General features: G+C 38.5%; 1 protein-coding gene across 4 annotated transcripts in view; it reads left to right on the top strand.

Annotated features, from left to right (window-relative positions):
- The window catches only part of LMBR1 (limb development membrane protein 1), a 166170-nt gene that overhangs the window by 88969 nt on the left and 58029 nt on the right, over nucleotides 1-19172 (top strand). For all 4 annotated transcript variants that reach the window (XR_014016711.1, XR_014016712.1, XM_081244720.1 and 1 more), the window contains exons 10-12: nucleotides 14515-14595; nucleotides 15805-15881; nucleotides 16521-16598. Coding sequence is in view for 2 of the 4 variants with exons in the window: in XM_081244720.1 (XP_081100846.1) it covers nucleotides 14515-14595; nucleotides 15805-15881; nucleotides 16521-16598 (236 nt within the window). In the remaining 2 variants the exon portion in view is untranslated. The remainder of the gene's footprint in view (nucleotides 1-14514; nucleotides 14596-15804; nucleotides 15882-16520; nucleotides 16599-19172) is intronic.

Genomic DNA, 19172 nt, shown 5'->3' with positions numbered 1-19172 from the left:
GGATTGCTTGGGCTGTGACGCGCCTCGCATGAATCTTGAATCTTGGGAACATTTGCATGGTTTGCTGTGATCCCAGCTTTACAGTTATCTGGAAGAAAACATGATACTTAGTATCAAGAGGTGCTTTACTGTGGGACTAACACTATTTTTTTTCTGGAAGATAAGATGACTCGTTGTGGTAGTTATTATATTCCTGGAGTTGGGTTTTCATGCCTGGTGTTTAAATTATCAGTGTAGCTTTAGGATGGGCTGCCTGCCTGTGACTTCTCCATTGCTTCTCGTTGACACTTGATGGTGCTAGAGGTTTTGTTCTTGTTAATATTATTGTTATTTCATAAAATACAGTAATAAAATAAAGCTAACGGGTATACTGTTATCAAGAAGCCATCCTGTTACTAGTCTGCTCCACTCTTTCTCCTCCCTTTTCTGTTTACTGCTCATCTTCTTCTAAGCACCAGACATTGTGCAGGTGAATTTAGAACCTGAGTCTCAAGATCATGGACTAGTTAACTGAAGAACAGGAAAAGAAACGGTGAGGCTCTGTGAAGGTTGTGTCCAGCGCTGAAAGACTTGGAAAGAAATGGAGGGGAGTTGTATGGGATCCTGGAGCAGGAGGGAGCCCGAGCGCCACGCCATCTGGCTAAGCCCCCTTCTCTCACGTCCACCTACCCTGGCAAGAGTAAAGTGACGTCCCCAGAGCTCGTGTGGCTCTGGCAAGACTCCCGTGCCTTCCCACTCTCGGCACTTGGGACCCGCAGGGATAATGGGTGCATTTTGCTCTTTGCCCCTTTCTGCCGGCTGGCATGAGGAGCCTGGGGTATGCAGTTCTTTGCATCTCAGACTCTGTGTTCCCCATGTCTCTCTTTGTCCCTTTTCTGCCCCAATTTCCCACTGTCCCCTAGCTCGTGAACCTTCTGCTTTAGCACTTGGAGCTGAGCGCTGACTCGGCAGCAGAAGCCTGGATGCTCAGCCTTCGCCCTCTTGCTTGAAGAACCGTGCTTCCTCGGGAGCTCCCTCGGTGGGGGCTCTGTTTCCCCACAGCCCGCGTCTGCTCCTCCTAGAGCTTGGCTGGCCTCCTCTTGCTCTCTTTCAGACACTTTGAATGTTGCGTCTTTGGACCTTGACCTGATTGACGCCTTCTCCCCTTTTCAGGCACCTCTCCCACCCCAGGCTGTTCCTGCGCCCTCCTGGAGGATGTTGTTTTATCTCCTCATTCATGATCATTCTCTCTACAACACCTATCATAATTCTTGGTGCTTTCAGTGTCCCAGTACTCTGGGAGCTCCTTGACCTCTCTCTTCCAATGATCTCCCTCAGCTGCTCATTGCCTGGGATTATAACGCAGGCCTTGTCATGAGCGGGAGCTCAAGTTCTTGCATAATCTCAAAAATCAGTCGTCCTCCTCTCCAGCTCTGATTTTTCCAGCTCACTTCCCACAATTCTTCAGTATTGAGACTTAACGTGTCAGTTATTTATCCTCATAACTTTTCATTACCAGCCCCACCCTTTTCCATCATACCCTTGCTTTGTCACAGTTTAAATTCCTGGGCCATCATTATAACCGGTCCCTTGTTATAACCGGTCCCTCACGTGCACCCTCAGTCCCCTTTCCCTCTCACTTTGTGGTACTCATGCCTGGCGAGACTCCAGCCTTGCTTCCAGCCAGCTCTGGATGTCCTCTGTACTCACGTCTGTTCACCTCTGACCATGACTGCCTGGCCTTTCTTTATGTGCATGACCGTAGGTTCTCCTCGATGACTATTTGTATCTTCTCTTTTCTCAGACCTTCTTCACTATCACTCTCAGATGATAACTTTGCTTCCTATTTTCTTGAGAAAATAGAAGCAATTATGACAAAACTTGCCCGAGCGTTTCCCTTCGTGTGGATTCACCTACCTGCAGCTGCCCCTGCTTGTGCTGCCTTTTCTCCTTACACTGTGGCTGGATTGTCCCTGCTTCTGGCTACTGTTGGCCCTCCCCTGTTGCACTGGATCCTGTCCCTTCTCACTGATTCTAGGACAGAACTCTAGCCGTTCTACATGTCTCTTACAGAATCAGTTTTTCACCAACTGGATCATTTCCATCAGCATAGAGAATTACTGTGATTTTTCTCAACAGAAAGAAAGACCAAGTGAAAGAGAGGAAGGAAAGGAAGGAAGTGTCAATGAAAAACTAATCAGTTGATCTAAGAAAGAAATGGAAAATTTTATTCAAACCAAATTGAGGATTATAACTTGGGAACAGTCTCTCAGAAAACTCCAAGAACCGTTCCTCCTCTTAGAGGTCAAAGCACAGTTGTGTAAGTTTTTGAGACAGAGGGCTGTCTGTATTATCAACAGTTTATACAATCCAGACCTACACATACAAAGTGAGTAGTGAGTAGTGGGTAGTGGGTCATCGTAGTCCTTTACAGGGTTAAGAAGGAAGGTTATCTCCTAAGGAGTCGTCTTGTTGGTGCCAGGAGAACGTTGCTCTTTATGGTTGAGCAGGTATTTCTGCAGATGGGGCCGTGTGGTCAATGCATAGTGCAGATACATGGTGCACAGTGTGGGGAGAGAGGTGGCCAAAGGGCAGAGAAAACTTTTTATGTTAAATTTTTCCTTGACTTGCCTTAGAATACAAATTTTTATTTCCTCAGAAGGAAGGGAAGCACATCAATCTATCTTGACCTCCTACCCGCTCCAGCTCACCACCTCATTGCTTTCTCACTTTTATAGTAGAACTCCCAAGGGTTGTGTTCTTGTTGGCTTCATTTCTGTGCTTTGAACGTTTGGCTTTGAACTCACTTCTGCCTCCACGACTCTACGGAAGTGCTGGTGCCAGGCTGGCCATGAGTTCAGAGTCCTCGTCTTACACTCCCCTCTCCTTGAAATAGTTTTACTCCACTTGGTCTTCAGTTTGCTGCACTTTCCTTGTCCCTCCATTTAATGGGCTGCTGCTGCTCAGTCTACTTTGCTGGGTTTTCTCTGTGTCCATTCCTTCTTCACACGGGACTGCCTCAGGCCGCGGTCCTTAACTTCTCTTTTCTGTTTGCCTGCCCTCTGGTTGTGTCCTGTGGCCGCATGGCTTTATACCACCTGTGTGCTGCTGACCTCCAGCTGTGTAGATCCAGCTGCCTAGTAGACACTCCACGGGGCTCATTGGCATCTCGAACATATCTAGTCCAGGATCAACTAATTCCGCCTCTGTTAGCGTGGACCCATCCCTGTAGGTGGCAAATCCATTCCTCCAGGTGCTCAGGCTAATTCTTTGGCGTCTCTTTCTCTTAATTCCCATGTGGATCCCTTCGCAAAGCCGTCAGCTCTCGCTTCAAAGCCTCTCCAGCATCTGACCACGCCTCACCACTTGCGCTGTCACCACTCTGCTTTGAGTGGTCGGTCACCTCTTGGTTAGATTCTGTAGTTTCCTGGTGGGCTCCCTGCATCCATCTTTGGCCCTGTGAGTCAAGGAGCACGCTTGAAAATGTAAGTCAGATCTCGCTTGTTGGCTTCCAGTCTGTAGCTTCTGCATCCTCTGGCTTCCTCTCCTGTAGTCTCCTTGCTGTTCTTTTCTCTGCCTCCTGCCTTTCAGGTCTTTACCTAATGGTCCCCTTCTCGGTGGGCTTTCCCATGCTGTGAGCCTTGTGGCTGTGATTTCGTAGTGCCAGGCCCACCTCCACCCTGGCACTTCTTTCCCCCTTCCTGCTTTATTGTTTCTATGGCACTTTCCAATCGCTGACATGCTGCTCACTTTTCATATATTGCCCATCTCTCCACCTGGAACAGGAACTCCACAGGGCAGGGATTTTTGCTTGTTTTCTTCCTGATCCTCTGATACTGCCAGACATGTGGTGGGTTGGTAGTAAATATTTGTTGCATGTGTAAATGGATAGATGAAAAACACACATGGTGGATGGTTGTCATTTTACCATAGATGTGAAGAAGGAAGAAGTAAAATTTGGTGATAGCATAAAACACAATCACATGGAAGAGTATTTAGGAAAGCCCATAGTAGAGACCTCTGGAGACAAACCAAGATTGAGGGGCTGGAGGACTGTGTGTGCTGGGTGTTAGTGAAGAAGCAGAAATAAGGTGATTTTCCCCTATTGTTAAGCCATGAAATGGGAGCAATCTCAATCCATTTCTACTCCAGGACCCGTGAAGAGTAGCCCAGCAGAAAGTCTCGTTACATTAATCGTGGTAGAAAATCTTTTGTAATTCCTTCCCAGGATTAGGTTATATATTTATCATTAGCCTGTTTAAGTGTTTAAGTTATGCAACAGAATTAATTGCAATAATTAGCTTTTGTGTGTATAGCCTATGGGTGTACTGGGTACCTTTAGAAGCACCATAATGAATAGGAATTATTTTTTGTTGTTTAAGTTCAAACCCTTCACAGTTCTTTTAATGTAATTTATTTAAAAATATTATAGCCTTTGAACTTAATGATTCAATTCAGTTTTGTTAGGTACTATTTTCATCTTCATGATAAAAAGTTAGTATATCACTTTTGGTGGCAGTTACTTTCCTGCTTCATTCTAATCTTTTTTTAAAGCTTTTTCTATTGAAGTTGATATTGATTCTTTATTTTTAAGAGCACAGAAGATGTACTTGTTTCATTTTTACTGAGGGTCATGTTGCAGTACCTTTGTATTCTGAAAGGTAAAGGATTGAAGAAAACGACATATCTGAATTTTTTGTGGAACTAAGTGACCTGTCAGAAGCATTTTGTCACCATCAGTCCTTGAATCTTGCTGTTTATAACAAAGCTGAGTTTGCCAGGCAGCCTATGCTTGCTTTAGAGTTCTAGCATCCTGTCGGAAGCTTTCCCATTGTCATTGGCAAGACAGTTAGCTATATGATGTCTTTCACATAACACCTTTAATGGTATAAGGAAGCTTATGTTGGGTTTTATCTCATGTCTGCTATGTTACTTTCATCTTGACTTTCCTTAGGCATTCTTCTGTAGTCTAGCAATGGTTGTTCTGGTGGTTATACCACTGAAGTGAGACTGTCTCAGATTTAGCAGACTCTGGCCCACTTCGAGAAATGTTTGGACTTAGTTAGACAGGCTGAAGGTGATCAAATATCATCTTTCATCAAGAACATACATAGCAAAGATTGTTGACACTGAATGACCCTTTTTTGGACAATACTGTGATAGAAGAAAATATTTAGTAATATCTTGACTTCATGAACTAACAGAAAAGAGTATTAATTCTACTGGTAATACTAATTAAATGGTTTTGAATGAGATATCAAAATTTGGGTCCAAGGGTCTCAAACAGTGAGAGACACCTTGTTACAATTTGTTCAGTTTCTTGGGCCATATAATCACTTTTCATCACAATAAAATATGACCCAGATAATGAGATCATGAAGGGATGAAATGAATTGACTGAAGAGATACAGTATTAGTAGATGAGGAATACTTTGGAATAACTAACTATAGAATAATTTAAGAGTTAAGTAGCATATATTCTCTGAAATTTAGAGAGATACTCTGTATAGATGATCCAGATTTGTTAGCAGAAGATGAATTAATGCATATGAGCTGCTTGTTCAGCCACACTTATGTGGGGATGGTGTTCCCGAAAGTAACACATATAAAATAATCTTAACATCTTACCTAGCTTAAGATCTACCAGTAACTTATAGCTAAAGTAGAAACAAAAAGCCCAAACCATTAATTTAATTGTACATAGCTTCATATAATATTCCTAAAGCTGATTGTTTAATACTCTCCATCTTGCTTGTGGTCATTTATAATCAAAGTATCTTGCGGGCTTCCCTGGTGGTGCAGTGGTTGAAAGTCCGCCTGCCGATGCAGGGGACGCGGGTTCGTGCCCTGGTCCGGGAAGATCCCACATGCCGCGGAGCGGCTGGGCCTGTGAGCCATGGTTGCTGAGCCTGCATGTCCGGAGCCTGTGCTCTGCAACGGGAGAGGCCACAGCAGTGAGAGGCCCGCATACTGCAAAAAAAAAAAAAAAAAAAGTATTTTGCATTTTCAAAATTGTGTTGAATATCAAAATTCTCATATTACTTGGTTCTATAATTAGCCATATTTTTGTGGCTATGTCAGAAATAAATAGAAACTATTATTTTAACAAATGTTAGCACTACAAATGGAATAGAAATAGAGTTTTTGAGTATGCGAGTTGTCTGTCTCCTCTGTAGATAGTAATAGTATTTGTTCATGCCCAAATAGACGCTTTAGAGATTTCATGGCCAGGCTTCAGTTTTCAAAAGCTTTCTGGGGTCTGTCTAATCATCAGTGGCTTTATGGTGTACAGTAATTGATGTTTGCTTAGGGGATGGAGACTGTTCATTCTATGAATTATTAGGAATCTTGGGCTTTAACAACTAACTTGTTTGTCTAAGTGACTAGAAATAATTAAAAGTACTTGAGTGACCTCACATTCTTGGTGATAGAAATAACTTTGGTCAATTTAAAGTACTAAGTTTAATGAACATTTTAAAGAGTTACTTAGATAACAGATTTTCTAATCAGCTTTCTTTTGGCTATATGCTAAATTTAAAAGTTAAATGAAAAAATAATGTTTATACTAGAGGTATCTATTTCCAAGTAGTATTCATTATGGGACTAAGTTTAGGACACTGAATTGTTTATGGTCCTGAATTGTTTAGGGAGATTGTTTTATTGCTTTATATTCTTTGAATTGTTTACATACCCAGTTGGAGATTTATGTTTGTTTTTAAAAATACAACATTATATATTTTACATTAAATAATTAGTGTCTGTCCTTTAACATATGAATGCATGTCAGTTAAGGCTGTCTTACATATTAAGAAAAGATGTGGGCTTCCCTGGTGGCGCAGTGGTTAAGAATACACCTGGCAATGCGGGGGACATGGTTTCGAGCCCTGGTCCGGGAAGATCCCACAGGCTGCGGATCAACTAAGCCCGTGCACCACAACTACTGAGCCTGTGCTTTAGAGCCCATGCTCTACAACAAGAGAAGCCACCGCAGTGAGAGGCCTGCGCAGTGCAACGAAGAGTAGCCCCTGCTCACTGCAACTAGAGAAAGCTCACGTGCAGCAATGAAGACCCCACGCAGCCAAATATAAATAAATAAATATCTAAAAAAAAAAAAAAGAAAAGGTGTAAGGACAGCTTAATTATTGAAGAAGTGCTGGACTTTGGGAAATTATGTTATCTTGCAAGCAAAATATTTTCAATATCACACTAGTTTTTCAGTTTAAGAATAAAGCTGGGAAAAGTTGCCTTCAGCTATTAGTTTTCCTGAATCCAAAGAGATGGGTGGGGCAGGATCAAAAATACTCATTTGATCAAAGTTATTGGCTCTGAAGGTATTCTTACCTGTGTAAGAAAGATGAAAGGTGTTGTTTTTATTGCATGCTAGTAACAGTGTAATTTTGAACTAATTGGTGGTGAACTGCCAATCACCTAGGGGGAATGCAAATAGATACTCTTACAATTTCCTTTGAGGTAGTGAAGTCTTACGTTGAGGCTGGAAGGAAAACAGAATAATACCGTTAAATTGACCTTAAATGAGCTGCTTTGTGGTTTTCTTGGCGAATCCCTTTTTATTTTTCATGACTAGTCCAAACAGGTTTTGTCTACCAATTTGACTTATTGACTAGACAATGCTGACATTGAATATTTTAGATTCATTTTGAAGTAAAGTAATGATAATACAGTTCTTTAAGATATTTTGATCATTTTGTTGCTGCAGGTTAAATTTGTGTAACATTCCAGAAGTCTTTGCAGTGTATCATGCTTCCTTACAAGAGCCGTCATTTCCTTCCAGTCATTTATAATGGGATATTCCGCCCAAACAAGCTTACTTTTCTCACTTAGGTAGTGAGATATACAGTAAAGGATGGTGGTGTCTTTGAAAATTGTGTTATTCCAGATGAATCTAGTCATTTAAAAAAGGCATAATTTCTTTGAGGACAATAAGAACGTATTCTTGATTTTAGTATGCAACTCAGTCAGTGTTTATTAACTACGTATTGTGTGCCTAGCATTGTGTCACCAAAAAATAAACACACAGTGTTACAGAAATATCACTTTAGTTATTTTCCTTTGAAAACATTGATTAGTCTAGACATCTGTATTGAGCTTTGTAGACATCACACCCACAAAGTAGGCATTTATGTCTTTTCACTTAATTTTACATTGGCAGCAGGAATACTGTCTACTCTGATTCCCTTTCAAAATTCTGAATATTCATCAGATTATTTTTTCTAGCAGTGAACTGGTTATTGGAATAATGCTTTTCTTTGCAAGTATAGGGAATGAAATGTAGTTTGGAATTGTATTTGTAATTTATCAGATATAGAAGTTAAATGAGCATTAACTACAGATACATACCATATAATTTGTAAAGAAATGAGATAAAAAGTAAAATATACTTATCTCTAAGACTATTATATTCAAAGATACTTGAAAATCTTATAATGCTATGCCATCTTACTGTAAATCTCTTTGTTATACAGAAATATCCACTAATTCTGTAACTTAAATGTTTCTCTTTTAGTTTTGGCTGCTAAATTTGTAGTCAAAGTTCAGTAGTTTTGGGTCACACTACCTGAATACATCTATACTATCTTTACCCCTGTTCTCTTGTAAACTGTATACTGGCAAGTAAAATGATGAAACTCATGAGCTCTGGAAATAGCGTATAACATTTCAGTGCTTTCAAGAGCTCAGGTTCTCCAAAAGAGAGAATATTGGATTTCTCTCTCTTTAGCGATGGACGGAAGTGAGAAAGGAAATGCAGTGGGGAATACTTACTTTTCTTAGAAACCTGGGGTAAGACTGAAGTTTTGTGATTCCACAAGAGGGCTTAGTGCATTTGTACCCTGCTGCCTTGGGGTGTTGGCCTGAATCCTTCCTCCCTTCAGTATTTTTCCCTTTGAGAAAGGAGCGCTATTTGTATCTTGAGAGATGCCAGAGCACTGAGTCGTCTTTCTCCTGAGTCAGTATTTCTGGTCAGTTCATCCTTACTCCCCAAGAACAAAAATTACTGGGCCCTCCAGATGTTTTGTCACTGTTTGAGTGACTGTCTGCGCTGAGTAGGTGTGAAGGGAAGAATAGCGGCAGATACAGAAAGTTACCATTCGCTTAGGACTGAGTGACAAAGGCCGAGATGAATAGTGAGAAAGTGTGATTCTAATTGAAGTTAACTAGTGGGAGAGACAAATAAGAATTTGTAATTAGCCCCCAAAAGTAAATGCCAATTTCCAAAGAGATATAATTAGAGTAGAAACAGGATTGCCTAGAACGTGGGGAAAACATTAAGCATTCAGTAGACAAAAATGTGCTAGTCCTTGGGGTAGAGAGAGAGTGTCGGCGAAGTTACCCAAGGCCTAACCCCAAGAGCCTGCAAACATGACCCCGTACATGGCAAAAGGGACTTTGCAGTGTGATTACGTGGGGGGTCTCGAGCTTATCCTAGGTGATCTGATAGGCCTGGTGTCATCACGGCACTGTGTGTGTTTTTTAACTAACTAACTAACTAAATTTATTTATTTATTTATTTATTTACTTATGGCTGCGTGGGGTCTTCGTTGCCGCGCGTGGGCTGTCTCTAGTTGCGGTGAGCGGGGGCTACTCTCTGTTGTGGTGCGCGGGCTTCTCATTGTGGTGGCTTCTCTTGTTGCGTAGCAAGGCTCTAGGCGCGTGGGCTTCAGTAGTTGTGGCACGCGGGCTCAGTATTTGTGGCTCACGGGCTCCGTAGTTGTGGCTCGCGGGTTCTAGAGCGCAGGCTCAATAGTTGTGGCGCATGGGCTTAGTTGCTCTGCGGCTCTGCAGGATCTTCCTGCATCAGGGCTCGAACCCATGTCCCCGTCATTGGCAGGTGGATTCTTAACCACTGTGCCACCAGGGAAGTCCCACAGCATTGTTATAAGTGAAAGATGAGACAGGAGGGTCAGAGTAGGAAATGTGGTAGTGGAAGCGGAGGGTGGAGTGATCTGAAAAAGGGACCATGAGCCGAGGAGTGCTGGCAGCCTCCAGAAGCTGGAAAAGACAAACAGATTCTCCCCTAGAGTCCCCAGAAGGAACACAGTCCTGCTGACACCTTGATTTTAGACTTCTGACCTCCAGAACTGTAAGGTAATACATTTGTATTGCTTTAAGCTACTAAGTTTCTGGTAATTTGTTACAGTAGCAATAGAAAAATAATACAGTCCTTCTGCAAATTGAATTAATCATCTGGAAGAATCAAGTGGAAGAACTATTTCATGTCACAGAACAAAAGAACAAAGAGAAGGAAATCACTAATGAAATAATAGACATGGACTACAGAGCTAATATACCTACTCTAAGTAATAGACATCTAGGAGAAGAAAAAAGAGCAAGTAGAAAGAAGTAAATAAATAATAGAAGAACTTGTCAGTGAGCTGAGGAAAGACTTGAATGTACATTAAAAAGGTCACAGAGTCCTAGGCAAGATTATTAAGCAGGAAATAAACAGATCCAGAGTTATATGATTCACGAATTCCAAGAATAATGATGATAATAATAAAAAAGATTTACAAGCTTTCACATAGAAAAATTACTTACATTGGAGAGAGAGACCAACATCAAACTTCCCTTTTATAACCTGTTAAGGATTATTAAATCATCTGTAGTCTTAGGGGGGCAGGGAAGATTGCAATTAAAAACTCATATATTTCCAAAGATGTCATAGATCTCTTAGGGCACAAAAAGACATTCATTTATTTATTCATTTTATAACTGTATATTTAGTAACTAGGTACTATTCTAGTCATTAAAGATATGGTGGCTTCCGTACCATTGGAAAAAATTTAGTAATAACCTCAAACTAAATATTTTTAAAACAGTCTCAGCACAGTCCAGGACTTAGGAGGGGTGAGTGGAAAGCAGTGAGAGAATGGTTTTAAAAAAGTGTTGTGAAAGCTTCACCTTGGTGTGGGGGAAGTTACCTAGTAAGGTTCTCCTGTGGGGTTAGGTTGAAAAAAACGTAAGTCTAAGTATGTGTGTTAAGAATGAGAAAGTAACCACTGAAGTGTCAAATTAACATGGGTAAAAGAATAAATAGAAATTCCACTTGCTAGGAAAAGAAGAAATAATGAACAAAATAAAATAAACAGAAATTATGAAATTACATGAAAGAAGAAAGCAGCAGTCTTCATAATAGACCAACTTGGGAATGGCAGAATTCAGTCCCTGGATGTCACTGTTGAGCTGCTGGAAAACCCACTTTGAAGCCCACTCTGTGTGTAAACTTCCAATTACATGAAATTATTTTCTTATTTTTTAAGGTACTTTGAGTTGAGTTTTCTGACTCAGCAGAAAGCATCCTAATAATACCCCCCATTTCACAGATGAGAACACTGAGGGTCAGAGAAGCATAAACCTAAAAGAAGGAAAGCTTGAGATGAGAAAACCATAAAAAATTTTTGAAATTTAGCAGACCTGAGAGAATTTTAGAAGTAACGAATTTAGCAGACCCAAGAAAGCTGAATCCTAAGCCATCTGTGCTTGATTTATAGTGCAGAATCCCCTAAAGTCCCCAAAAGTGGTACTACCAGAAACCTATGAAAGTGGGGATAAAGTGGAACAAGTTAATATAAGGAGGATTGGTGAAAAGCCTGCTTATGAAGCGATTTGATCCCCACATCTTTCCCCTCCATCCAGGGTACCAGACCACTGGCTCTTCCCCACCTCAGCAGTAGAGGGAGGGTTATTCTCCAGAGAAAGTGAGGCTGTGGCCTGGGCACAGATTGGGGGAGTGGAGGATGGGATGAGTGCTTACAAACTAAATGTGTGAGCTCCCATCTCCCTTCACCTGGACAGCCAAACTTTAATACCCCAAGAAGGAGATCAGAGAGTCTTATCTGGGGAATCTGTCTACCCAGGAGGAAAGCCTCACACCCTGCTAGCAGTTAGGTGTTCATGAAAAACCCAGCTGGATTACCCAACAGGAAGTCTCGTCAGGTGCCACCCACGCAATCTTAGAGTTTCAAATTATCATTTTTAGTGCTTCCTTCTTAAATATGAACAGATGACTAAGCCTTATCATACTTAAGAGAAAGACCTCTCATGGGAAAGTAGGGGCCAAAACAAACAAACAAACAATAAAGAACACTAGGGGGAGACGGAATATGCACAGGATAAGAAAAAAGTAAAATCTATCATCATTATCCTGCGAGAGACTGAGATTGCATCCATGAGAAGGGCCAGGATTCCATTAAAAATGGAATAGCTAGTGAACAGAAAGGCCTCTTGAAATTTAGAAATGAGAATGTATCTAAAAGATTGGATGTTAAAGAAAATAGGTAAACAATGACAACCATAGGGAAGAGTTAAGAATAGTAGAAGACCATTTCAGGAGATCTAACATCCAACTAATAGAATTCCAAGTGGGGAGAGGAGAGAAAACAGGATGGAGGAAATGACAAAATCAAGAAAATTTCTCAGCTCTAAAGGACAAGAACTTGGAGATTGAAAGTGCTCACTCAGTGCCCAACATGGAACATGAGAGTGACTCACCGACACTGGGACAAAGGCCGACATGTTCTCTCAGGGAGAATGAGAAGCAGTTCACACTCAGGCCCAGGAGGAAGAAGAGCTTCAGACTTCTCAGAGCTGACACTGGAAGTTGGGGGGTGGTGGAGCAGTGACTTCATGATTCCGAAGGGTAATTAATTTTGAACTAATAAAGAATAATAAACCCGTAAACACTAAATAAAAAGGTTCCCCTGCTATTTCTTGATTTTCCAGTATTAAGTTAACTATTACCTGGCAGCTATGGAAGATGAGGGTTTAAGTCCCTGTAAACCACACACCTTTTCATTCCTTATTTATAGTTTTTAAATATAAAAAAATAATTTATATTTAACCAAACTTTCATATTCAGACTTGTATAGTTTCAAAAAAATTACCTCCCATTCACCTTTTCTTTGTAAGCTTCTGGAGGAAATAAAGACATTTAGGAGGAAGGTTTAGCTTCGAACTAGTAGTAAATGCATAAAAAACTAAGGAAATGTAAAAAAAAGATTAAGTCTGGGGGTGGGAAGAAGAATGTTATGGAAGAAAGGAAAGCTAATCATAGGTTATTACATGAGTAAGTGGCAGAATTTGTATTGTAATAATGTAGGCATTGAATATTGCTCTAACCAAAATTACAAATACAATGATATATGAAAGGGGGGGATGAATGTAAAGAAAAGCATTAAAGACACTGAGGGTCATGATGTAATGATAAAAGCTGTGATTCATAAGGAACATGTTACAGTCTTATAGGAGCCCCCAAATCTTATCAAATACAAACGCATAATGAAAAAATTCTTAAAAACTGAGAAAAAACTATTCAGTCAAAGTACAGTTGTAGTGGGGGATTTTAATTTGTCCATTTCAGAATTTAGCAGATAAAATAGAAAGTATGGACATATACAAACCACTGAAGAATCAAGCAGAAAATATGAATAAGGTGTACATGTTAAAGTAACAATGGGAAAATATTTTTTACCCATCATATTGGCAAAAATTCAAGAGTTACAACATCCACTGCTGGGGAAGAGATTGGAAAACACAGATCTTCTTGACTATGATGGGTTACGTCCTGGTAAACCCATTATAAGTTGAAAATATCTAACCTACCAAACACAGCTTAGCCTGGCCCAACTTAAGTGGGTTCTCAGAGCACTTACGTTAGCCTACAGTTGGGCAAAATCATCTGACATCAAGCATATTTTATAATAAAGTGTTCATAGAAATGTAAATTATTACAATAACTTATTACAATATATCACAATATTTGGGGGGAAGTAACTTTTAAATATCTCTTAAAACTCTAAATGCTCATATCCTTTGACTCAGCAGTCTGAATTTTGAGACTCTGTCCTACAAAAATAATAGAACCAGAAAGTACTGGATGTTCATAGAAAAATGTAGTGGCAAAAAATTGAGGAAAACCTGAATATTCATAAATGGAATAATTCTGAATAAAATTGAAGGATATCCATATTCTGGAATTATTATTCAGCTGTTAAGAAGTTGAGGCTGTCTGTCAGTGTGGACATATCATTAACTAGGAAAGCAAGTGGTGAAATAATGTCTGATTTGACCCATTCTTAAAAAATACATAGTAAAAACCATGAGTATGATGTGTATGTATGTTACGAGTATGTACATGAAGGTGAAGAAAACCTCACCCAAGCTTTTGACGGTTGTCGCGTTAGAGAGGTGGGATGAAGAGGAGGAGATCTTGATTTTCTTTCACTTTTTAATAATAAGCACGTGATGCTTTTGTAATTAATGAAAAATTAATAATAGATCAAGTAAGAATTTTACCAGAGTCAGAAATTTTCTAGGAAACATGTAGCGTTTAATCAGCAAGAACTTGGAAGTTTTAAGGAGTAAAGAAATGGATGTACTTTTCTGTGAGTCACAGCAGCCCTTGTTTTCATTATTAATGATCAGGATTTGCAGTGTGTTTTTTATATTTTCATTAAATGTGAGGGCTTCCTGTTCTGGGGTTCTGTTGTTATGCTTCTAAAATGTTTTTGCTTTTGATAGGACTGTCTTCATCAGTGGAACACAATATAACGGAGTTGGAACAAGAACTTGACAATGTAAAGACTCTTAAGACAAAATTAGGTATTGTACATTTTTTTCCTTGACTTATATATTGGTCTTGGTTTCTTATTAAAGACTTTACTGTAGTCCGGAATATTTTTTTAAATTGTGAAATTTCTGTTACAAGCTTTCAGTCTGTCCAAAGCCGTTAATAATGAATGTCTTTTAGTTTGGGGAGAAGATGAGCACGTTTATTCACTTTTTGTTGTTGTTGGTTTGTATGTGTACAAAATGGCTTTTCAAAGATCATGATGTTCCAAAATATCACTCCACTATCTGTTCACTTGTGTTATTTCTGATAAGTAATCTTCTGTTATTCTTATCTTTTAATGTCTTTTTTCTTTGTATTTATCCTTCTTGAGATCTGGGGCACTTCATGAGTGTGTGGCTTAATGTCTTTCATCCACTTGGGAAATTGTTGGCCATTATCTCATCAAATATTGCATCTGCTCATTCTCTTTTATTTCCTCAGACTCCAGTTATACATATGCTAGACCTTTTTACTCTTAAATCTTTTTCTTTATTTTCCCTCCTTTTTTTCTGGAAAATAAGTAAACTACTTTATTTGCAGAAATCATAATCAGTTATTTAAAAATCCCTTTGGAATCTACAGAAAAAGCTAGAATGACTTCAGTTTCCATTATTATGGTAGTTCTCTGACATCTTCATACACATTTCTTTTTAAAAAATTAAGTTTGATCCATCTTTTCCAGTTGTTCATGGCGTAAGGATTGGTGTGTAACAAGGTAGACCTTTGTCACTAGAAATAGAGGTTTGCTTCCAGGCTTTAGAAAACTGGAAGTGTTTACCTTTGGGATGTGGGATTAGAGGGGATTCTTACTCATGTTACCTGATATTTCCAGATCTCTATTAGTGTGTAAATCTATCATTATAATAATATGTAAATTTAAAAAAGAAATACAAATATTACTCTATTTTCAGAGTAAGCTGTATATCCACAATATGTTTCATCAATAATTGAAATGTCTTTACAGTGCTAAAATTTGAGCATCACAGGATCAAGCTGTTTAATGTAGCAAACTGATTTTAAAATTCTGATTTTTATAGTTTGTGGAGGAAAATTAAAAATAATTTATGTTTTTAGGAAAAGATAATTTATGTAAGAATAATACATACTGGTTGTATTAGTAGGGAATGAAAATGCGAATCTGGGGAGAAGTTTTGGAAATTACTGAAACTTTTATTATATTTTGTTTTTCCTTCTAATAGAGAGGCGCAAAAAGGCTTCAGCATGGGAAAGAAACTTGGTGTATCCTGCTGTTATGGTTCTCCTTCTTATTGAGACAGTAAGAATTTATTTGCCTAGTTAAATAAAGCAGATTATTTTTTATTTACTTTAGCATTTGTGTATGGCAACTCCCTCAGCTAAATGGTTTCAGGTAAACTGGTTTCCTATCAACAGGATTAAAATTTGTCTATGCTTTTATTTGTAAAAACTCAATAGAGCAAAAAGTGAAATTAATGGTAATTTTGAAAAGTCCTCAAGATTATCTATTTCTTCATAGAAGCAGGAAATTCATTCTTTTGTTTCAGTTGAAAATTAAGAAGAGACAAGGTGTTGCAGATACCCTGATCAAACTCTGTGATAAGATCTGAAAATTATATTATTAAATTAGTCCTGATAACATTTTAACCATTTTTTAAATATGTGGAGTTGTGGGTTCCAATTGGTAAAATCGGTTAATAAGTGGATCTATATTAATAGCTTTTTCTTTAAGCTTTGAGATTATAATACTTTGCAGAATTTTTACGAATTTATTCTGGAGTTTTTATAGTCCCATTACTTCAGGTTTATATGTAGAGTTTTGGTCTTGACTGCTTTTCCTCTATTCTGAAGCATACATTTGGTTGGTTACTTAGATTTTAATGTATGTGTATTGACAAAATTGAAATTCAGAACTGATGGCTTACTTTTTGTGTTGTAGTCCATTTCGGTCCTCTTGGTGGCTTGTAACATTCTTTGCCTGTTGGTTGATGAAACAGCAATGCCAAAGGGAACAAGGGTAAAGTAAAATGCTTTAAAATGTCTTTCTTTTGCAAAAGTATTCTGTGTGTATAAATTGAGTGTTTCAAATAAATAAATGAAAACATTCACCTTTCTGCATATATATACTTCAAGTTGTATGAATTTCTTTATGCAGTGAGCTTTCATAAACAGTGTTTCTAAACTATGTTTTTTGTTTCTGATTTCTTATTTTGGATTGTCCGGCTTTTTATCAAGTATCAGAGTTTCCTTTTATACTTTGTATCAGAATTTATCTTTGTTTTACTGAAATTCATACTTGTGATCCTTTAAGAAAATGTATATTCTGTGAAATAGTGAAATATAAAGAGTTTATTACATGGATTCATTGTGTTTGCAAGGATCCAAATATGTGGTTTTAAGGACTCATGCCTCAAAGGAGTCATTTTATGAACTTGAGTCAAAATGTTCAGTTGCTGGAGGAGAGTCAGATATACATCTTTTCATGAATTAACTTAATTTTTTCTCTTGTTTAAAAATTCATGATTTTATTAAGTTCCATCAATTAGTCTATTTAAATATATTCTCCATATGGAAGGTAGTTTCCACTAAATATTCATATATGGCATACTTTTTCTAGGTGTCTCTATAAACTTTTGGATACTTAAAGTAGCATTTAAGTTTTGACATTTTATTATACTTTTCGAAGTTGGCACCTTTGCCATCTCCCATAGAGATGACTTCAAAACTCTTCCAGACTTTTCATGCTTTGGGGGAGGGAAAAAATTTTCCTTAACCCCTTCTAGGATCTTCTGGCTGGTCTAAGAATTAGATTTACATGAGACAGATTAACAGGAGAAAACAGAATTTAATTATGTGTATGTGGGAGCCCGGTAAGAATAATGAGACCCCAGGACAGGTTGGGCCATTGCGGCTTATATTCCATCTAAGAGAAGGAGAAGGGGGTAGGAGCTTGGGACTTCAGGCAGGAGGAAGGCACTTCAAATGGAGATGGAAAAGCAGATGTTTGGTAAACAGAGGGGACACGTGGTCTCCAGGTCTTGCCAGGTTCCATCTACCACACTCAGCCCATACTCTTTGTAGCTGTCTCTGGTGATAGTGCTCCGCCTGGACCAGGTCCTTCGTCTGAATTCTTTTAGGCAGTTAAGGGGTGAGGTGGGGGTGGTGCTAAAAAGAAAGGCTTACGAGTCTTCTGTTTCTTAAAAACAATCAGCCTAAAATGATCCTTATGCCAGAGAGACACCTTTTGGGGTTCAGATTTTGCTTACCGACATGCCACTTCTCTCTCTGAACCACACGATGCACCTTTTCTCTCATAGAAAAAAGCCAATGTTTATCTTAATTCCTTTCCTTCAGTCAAAGATGAAGATACCCTCTTCTTTCAGAAGCTAATTCTTTCAGCAGTATTCTCAGTTTAGCTCCCCGCCCCCAGCCTCTTCAGGACCTTGTGCCATCTCTCACTGCCATGGCCTCTCCACCACTGCAAGCCTGCCAGCTTGCTTCAGGTCTGTCATTCCACTAACAAAAAACAGCAGTGAGCAGTCCTCCTCCATCCACAGCCTTGTCGTTGTCTTTTGTTTAGACCGAAATCCATTGATCAAGCAGAAGTCAACTACTGTGTTGACTTCTATCCATTTTTTAACCCATTTTCTTATACCACATACTAGGTGAGGCCCAAGCCCTGTGGTACATTTTTGTACCATTCCTTTCGTGCATAGTACAGAAGGACTTATATGTGGTATGCTTTTTTTATGATTGTGTAAATAAATCAGATCATCTTAATCTTACCTGTAGGCCTTCTCTTCAGACAGAGAATATTTCCAAAGTGTTTTCCATCCCAGTTAATAAGCTTTCTGTTAGCATTATTCATTTTTTCTTCAAAAGATTGACAAAAGTTCATAAATTCTTTGTCCATTACCTTATTTATATATGAAATTTCCATGGGTATTCTAACTTCTTCATGCCTATATTAGATTGTATAAATAATATGTGATATTATTTATTGGTTTATTTTTTTATTAAGCTGACTTTATATTCTTAATTATCCTGGTATATCTGTTAGATGTAATTGAAGCTGATAGCAAAGTAGTAGTTTGTATTCAGAGAGTTTCTTTAATTAGTAAGCTTTGAAAACATTGTTCCTTCTTCAGTAAGAAATGATTTTTTGCCTGTCTGGCCTCGTTAATAAATATTACTTTTTCTACTTGTTTTGTTAAGTTCTAGATAAAGATAGGTTTTGAGAATAGGTATGATGTTTAGGAAAAAATTTACAGCATTGCATTTGGAAAATCTGTGTTAATTAAATCCCTGAATTCCCAAGGAAGATTTAGGGAAAGGAAACTTTCAAGAGTAGTAACAGGATATGTGCATTCACTTTCTTTCTTTGCTTAGCTTCCTTTTGACATATTTTAATTGTATAGTTTTTATATGTTGCCTCAGTGTTCAAACAATTTTTTGTTCTATTCTTATTATACTATTATATTTTTTAAAAATTTCTTCCAGGAATATTTAGGATTTAACAATAAGCATAATATCATTTTGATAAGTAACTTAAATTGCATTTGAGATAAATCAGAAATGTTTTGAGCTTGTT

Source organism: Mesoplodon bidens, assembly GCF_964165515.1.
Source record: "Mesoplodon bidens genome assembly, chromosome: 9".
Taxonomy (NCBI): domain Eukaryota; kingdom Metazoa; phylum Chordata; class Mammalia; order Artiodactyla; family Ziphiidae; genus Mesoplodon; species Mesoplodon bidens.
Note: the sequence above shows the minus strand (reverse complement) of the source record. Positions and strands in the feature narration are given on the sequence as shown.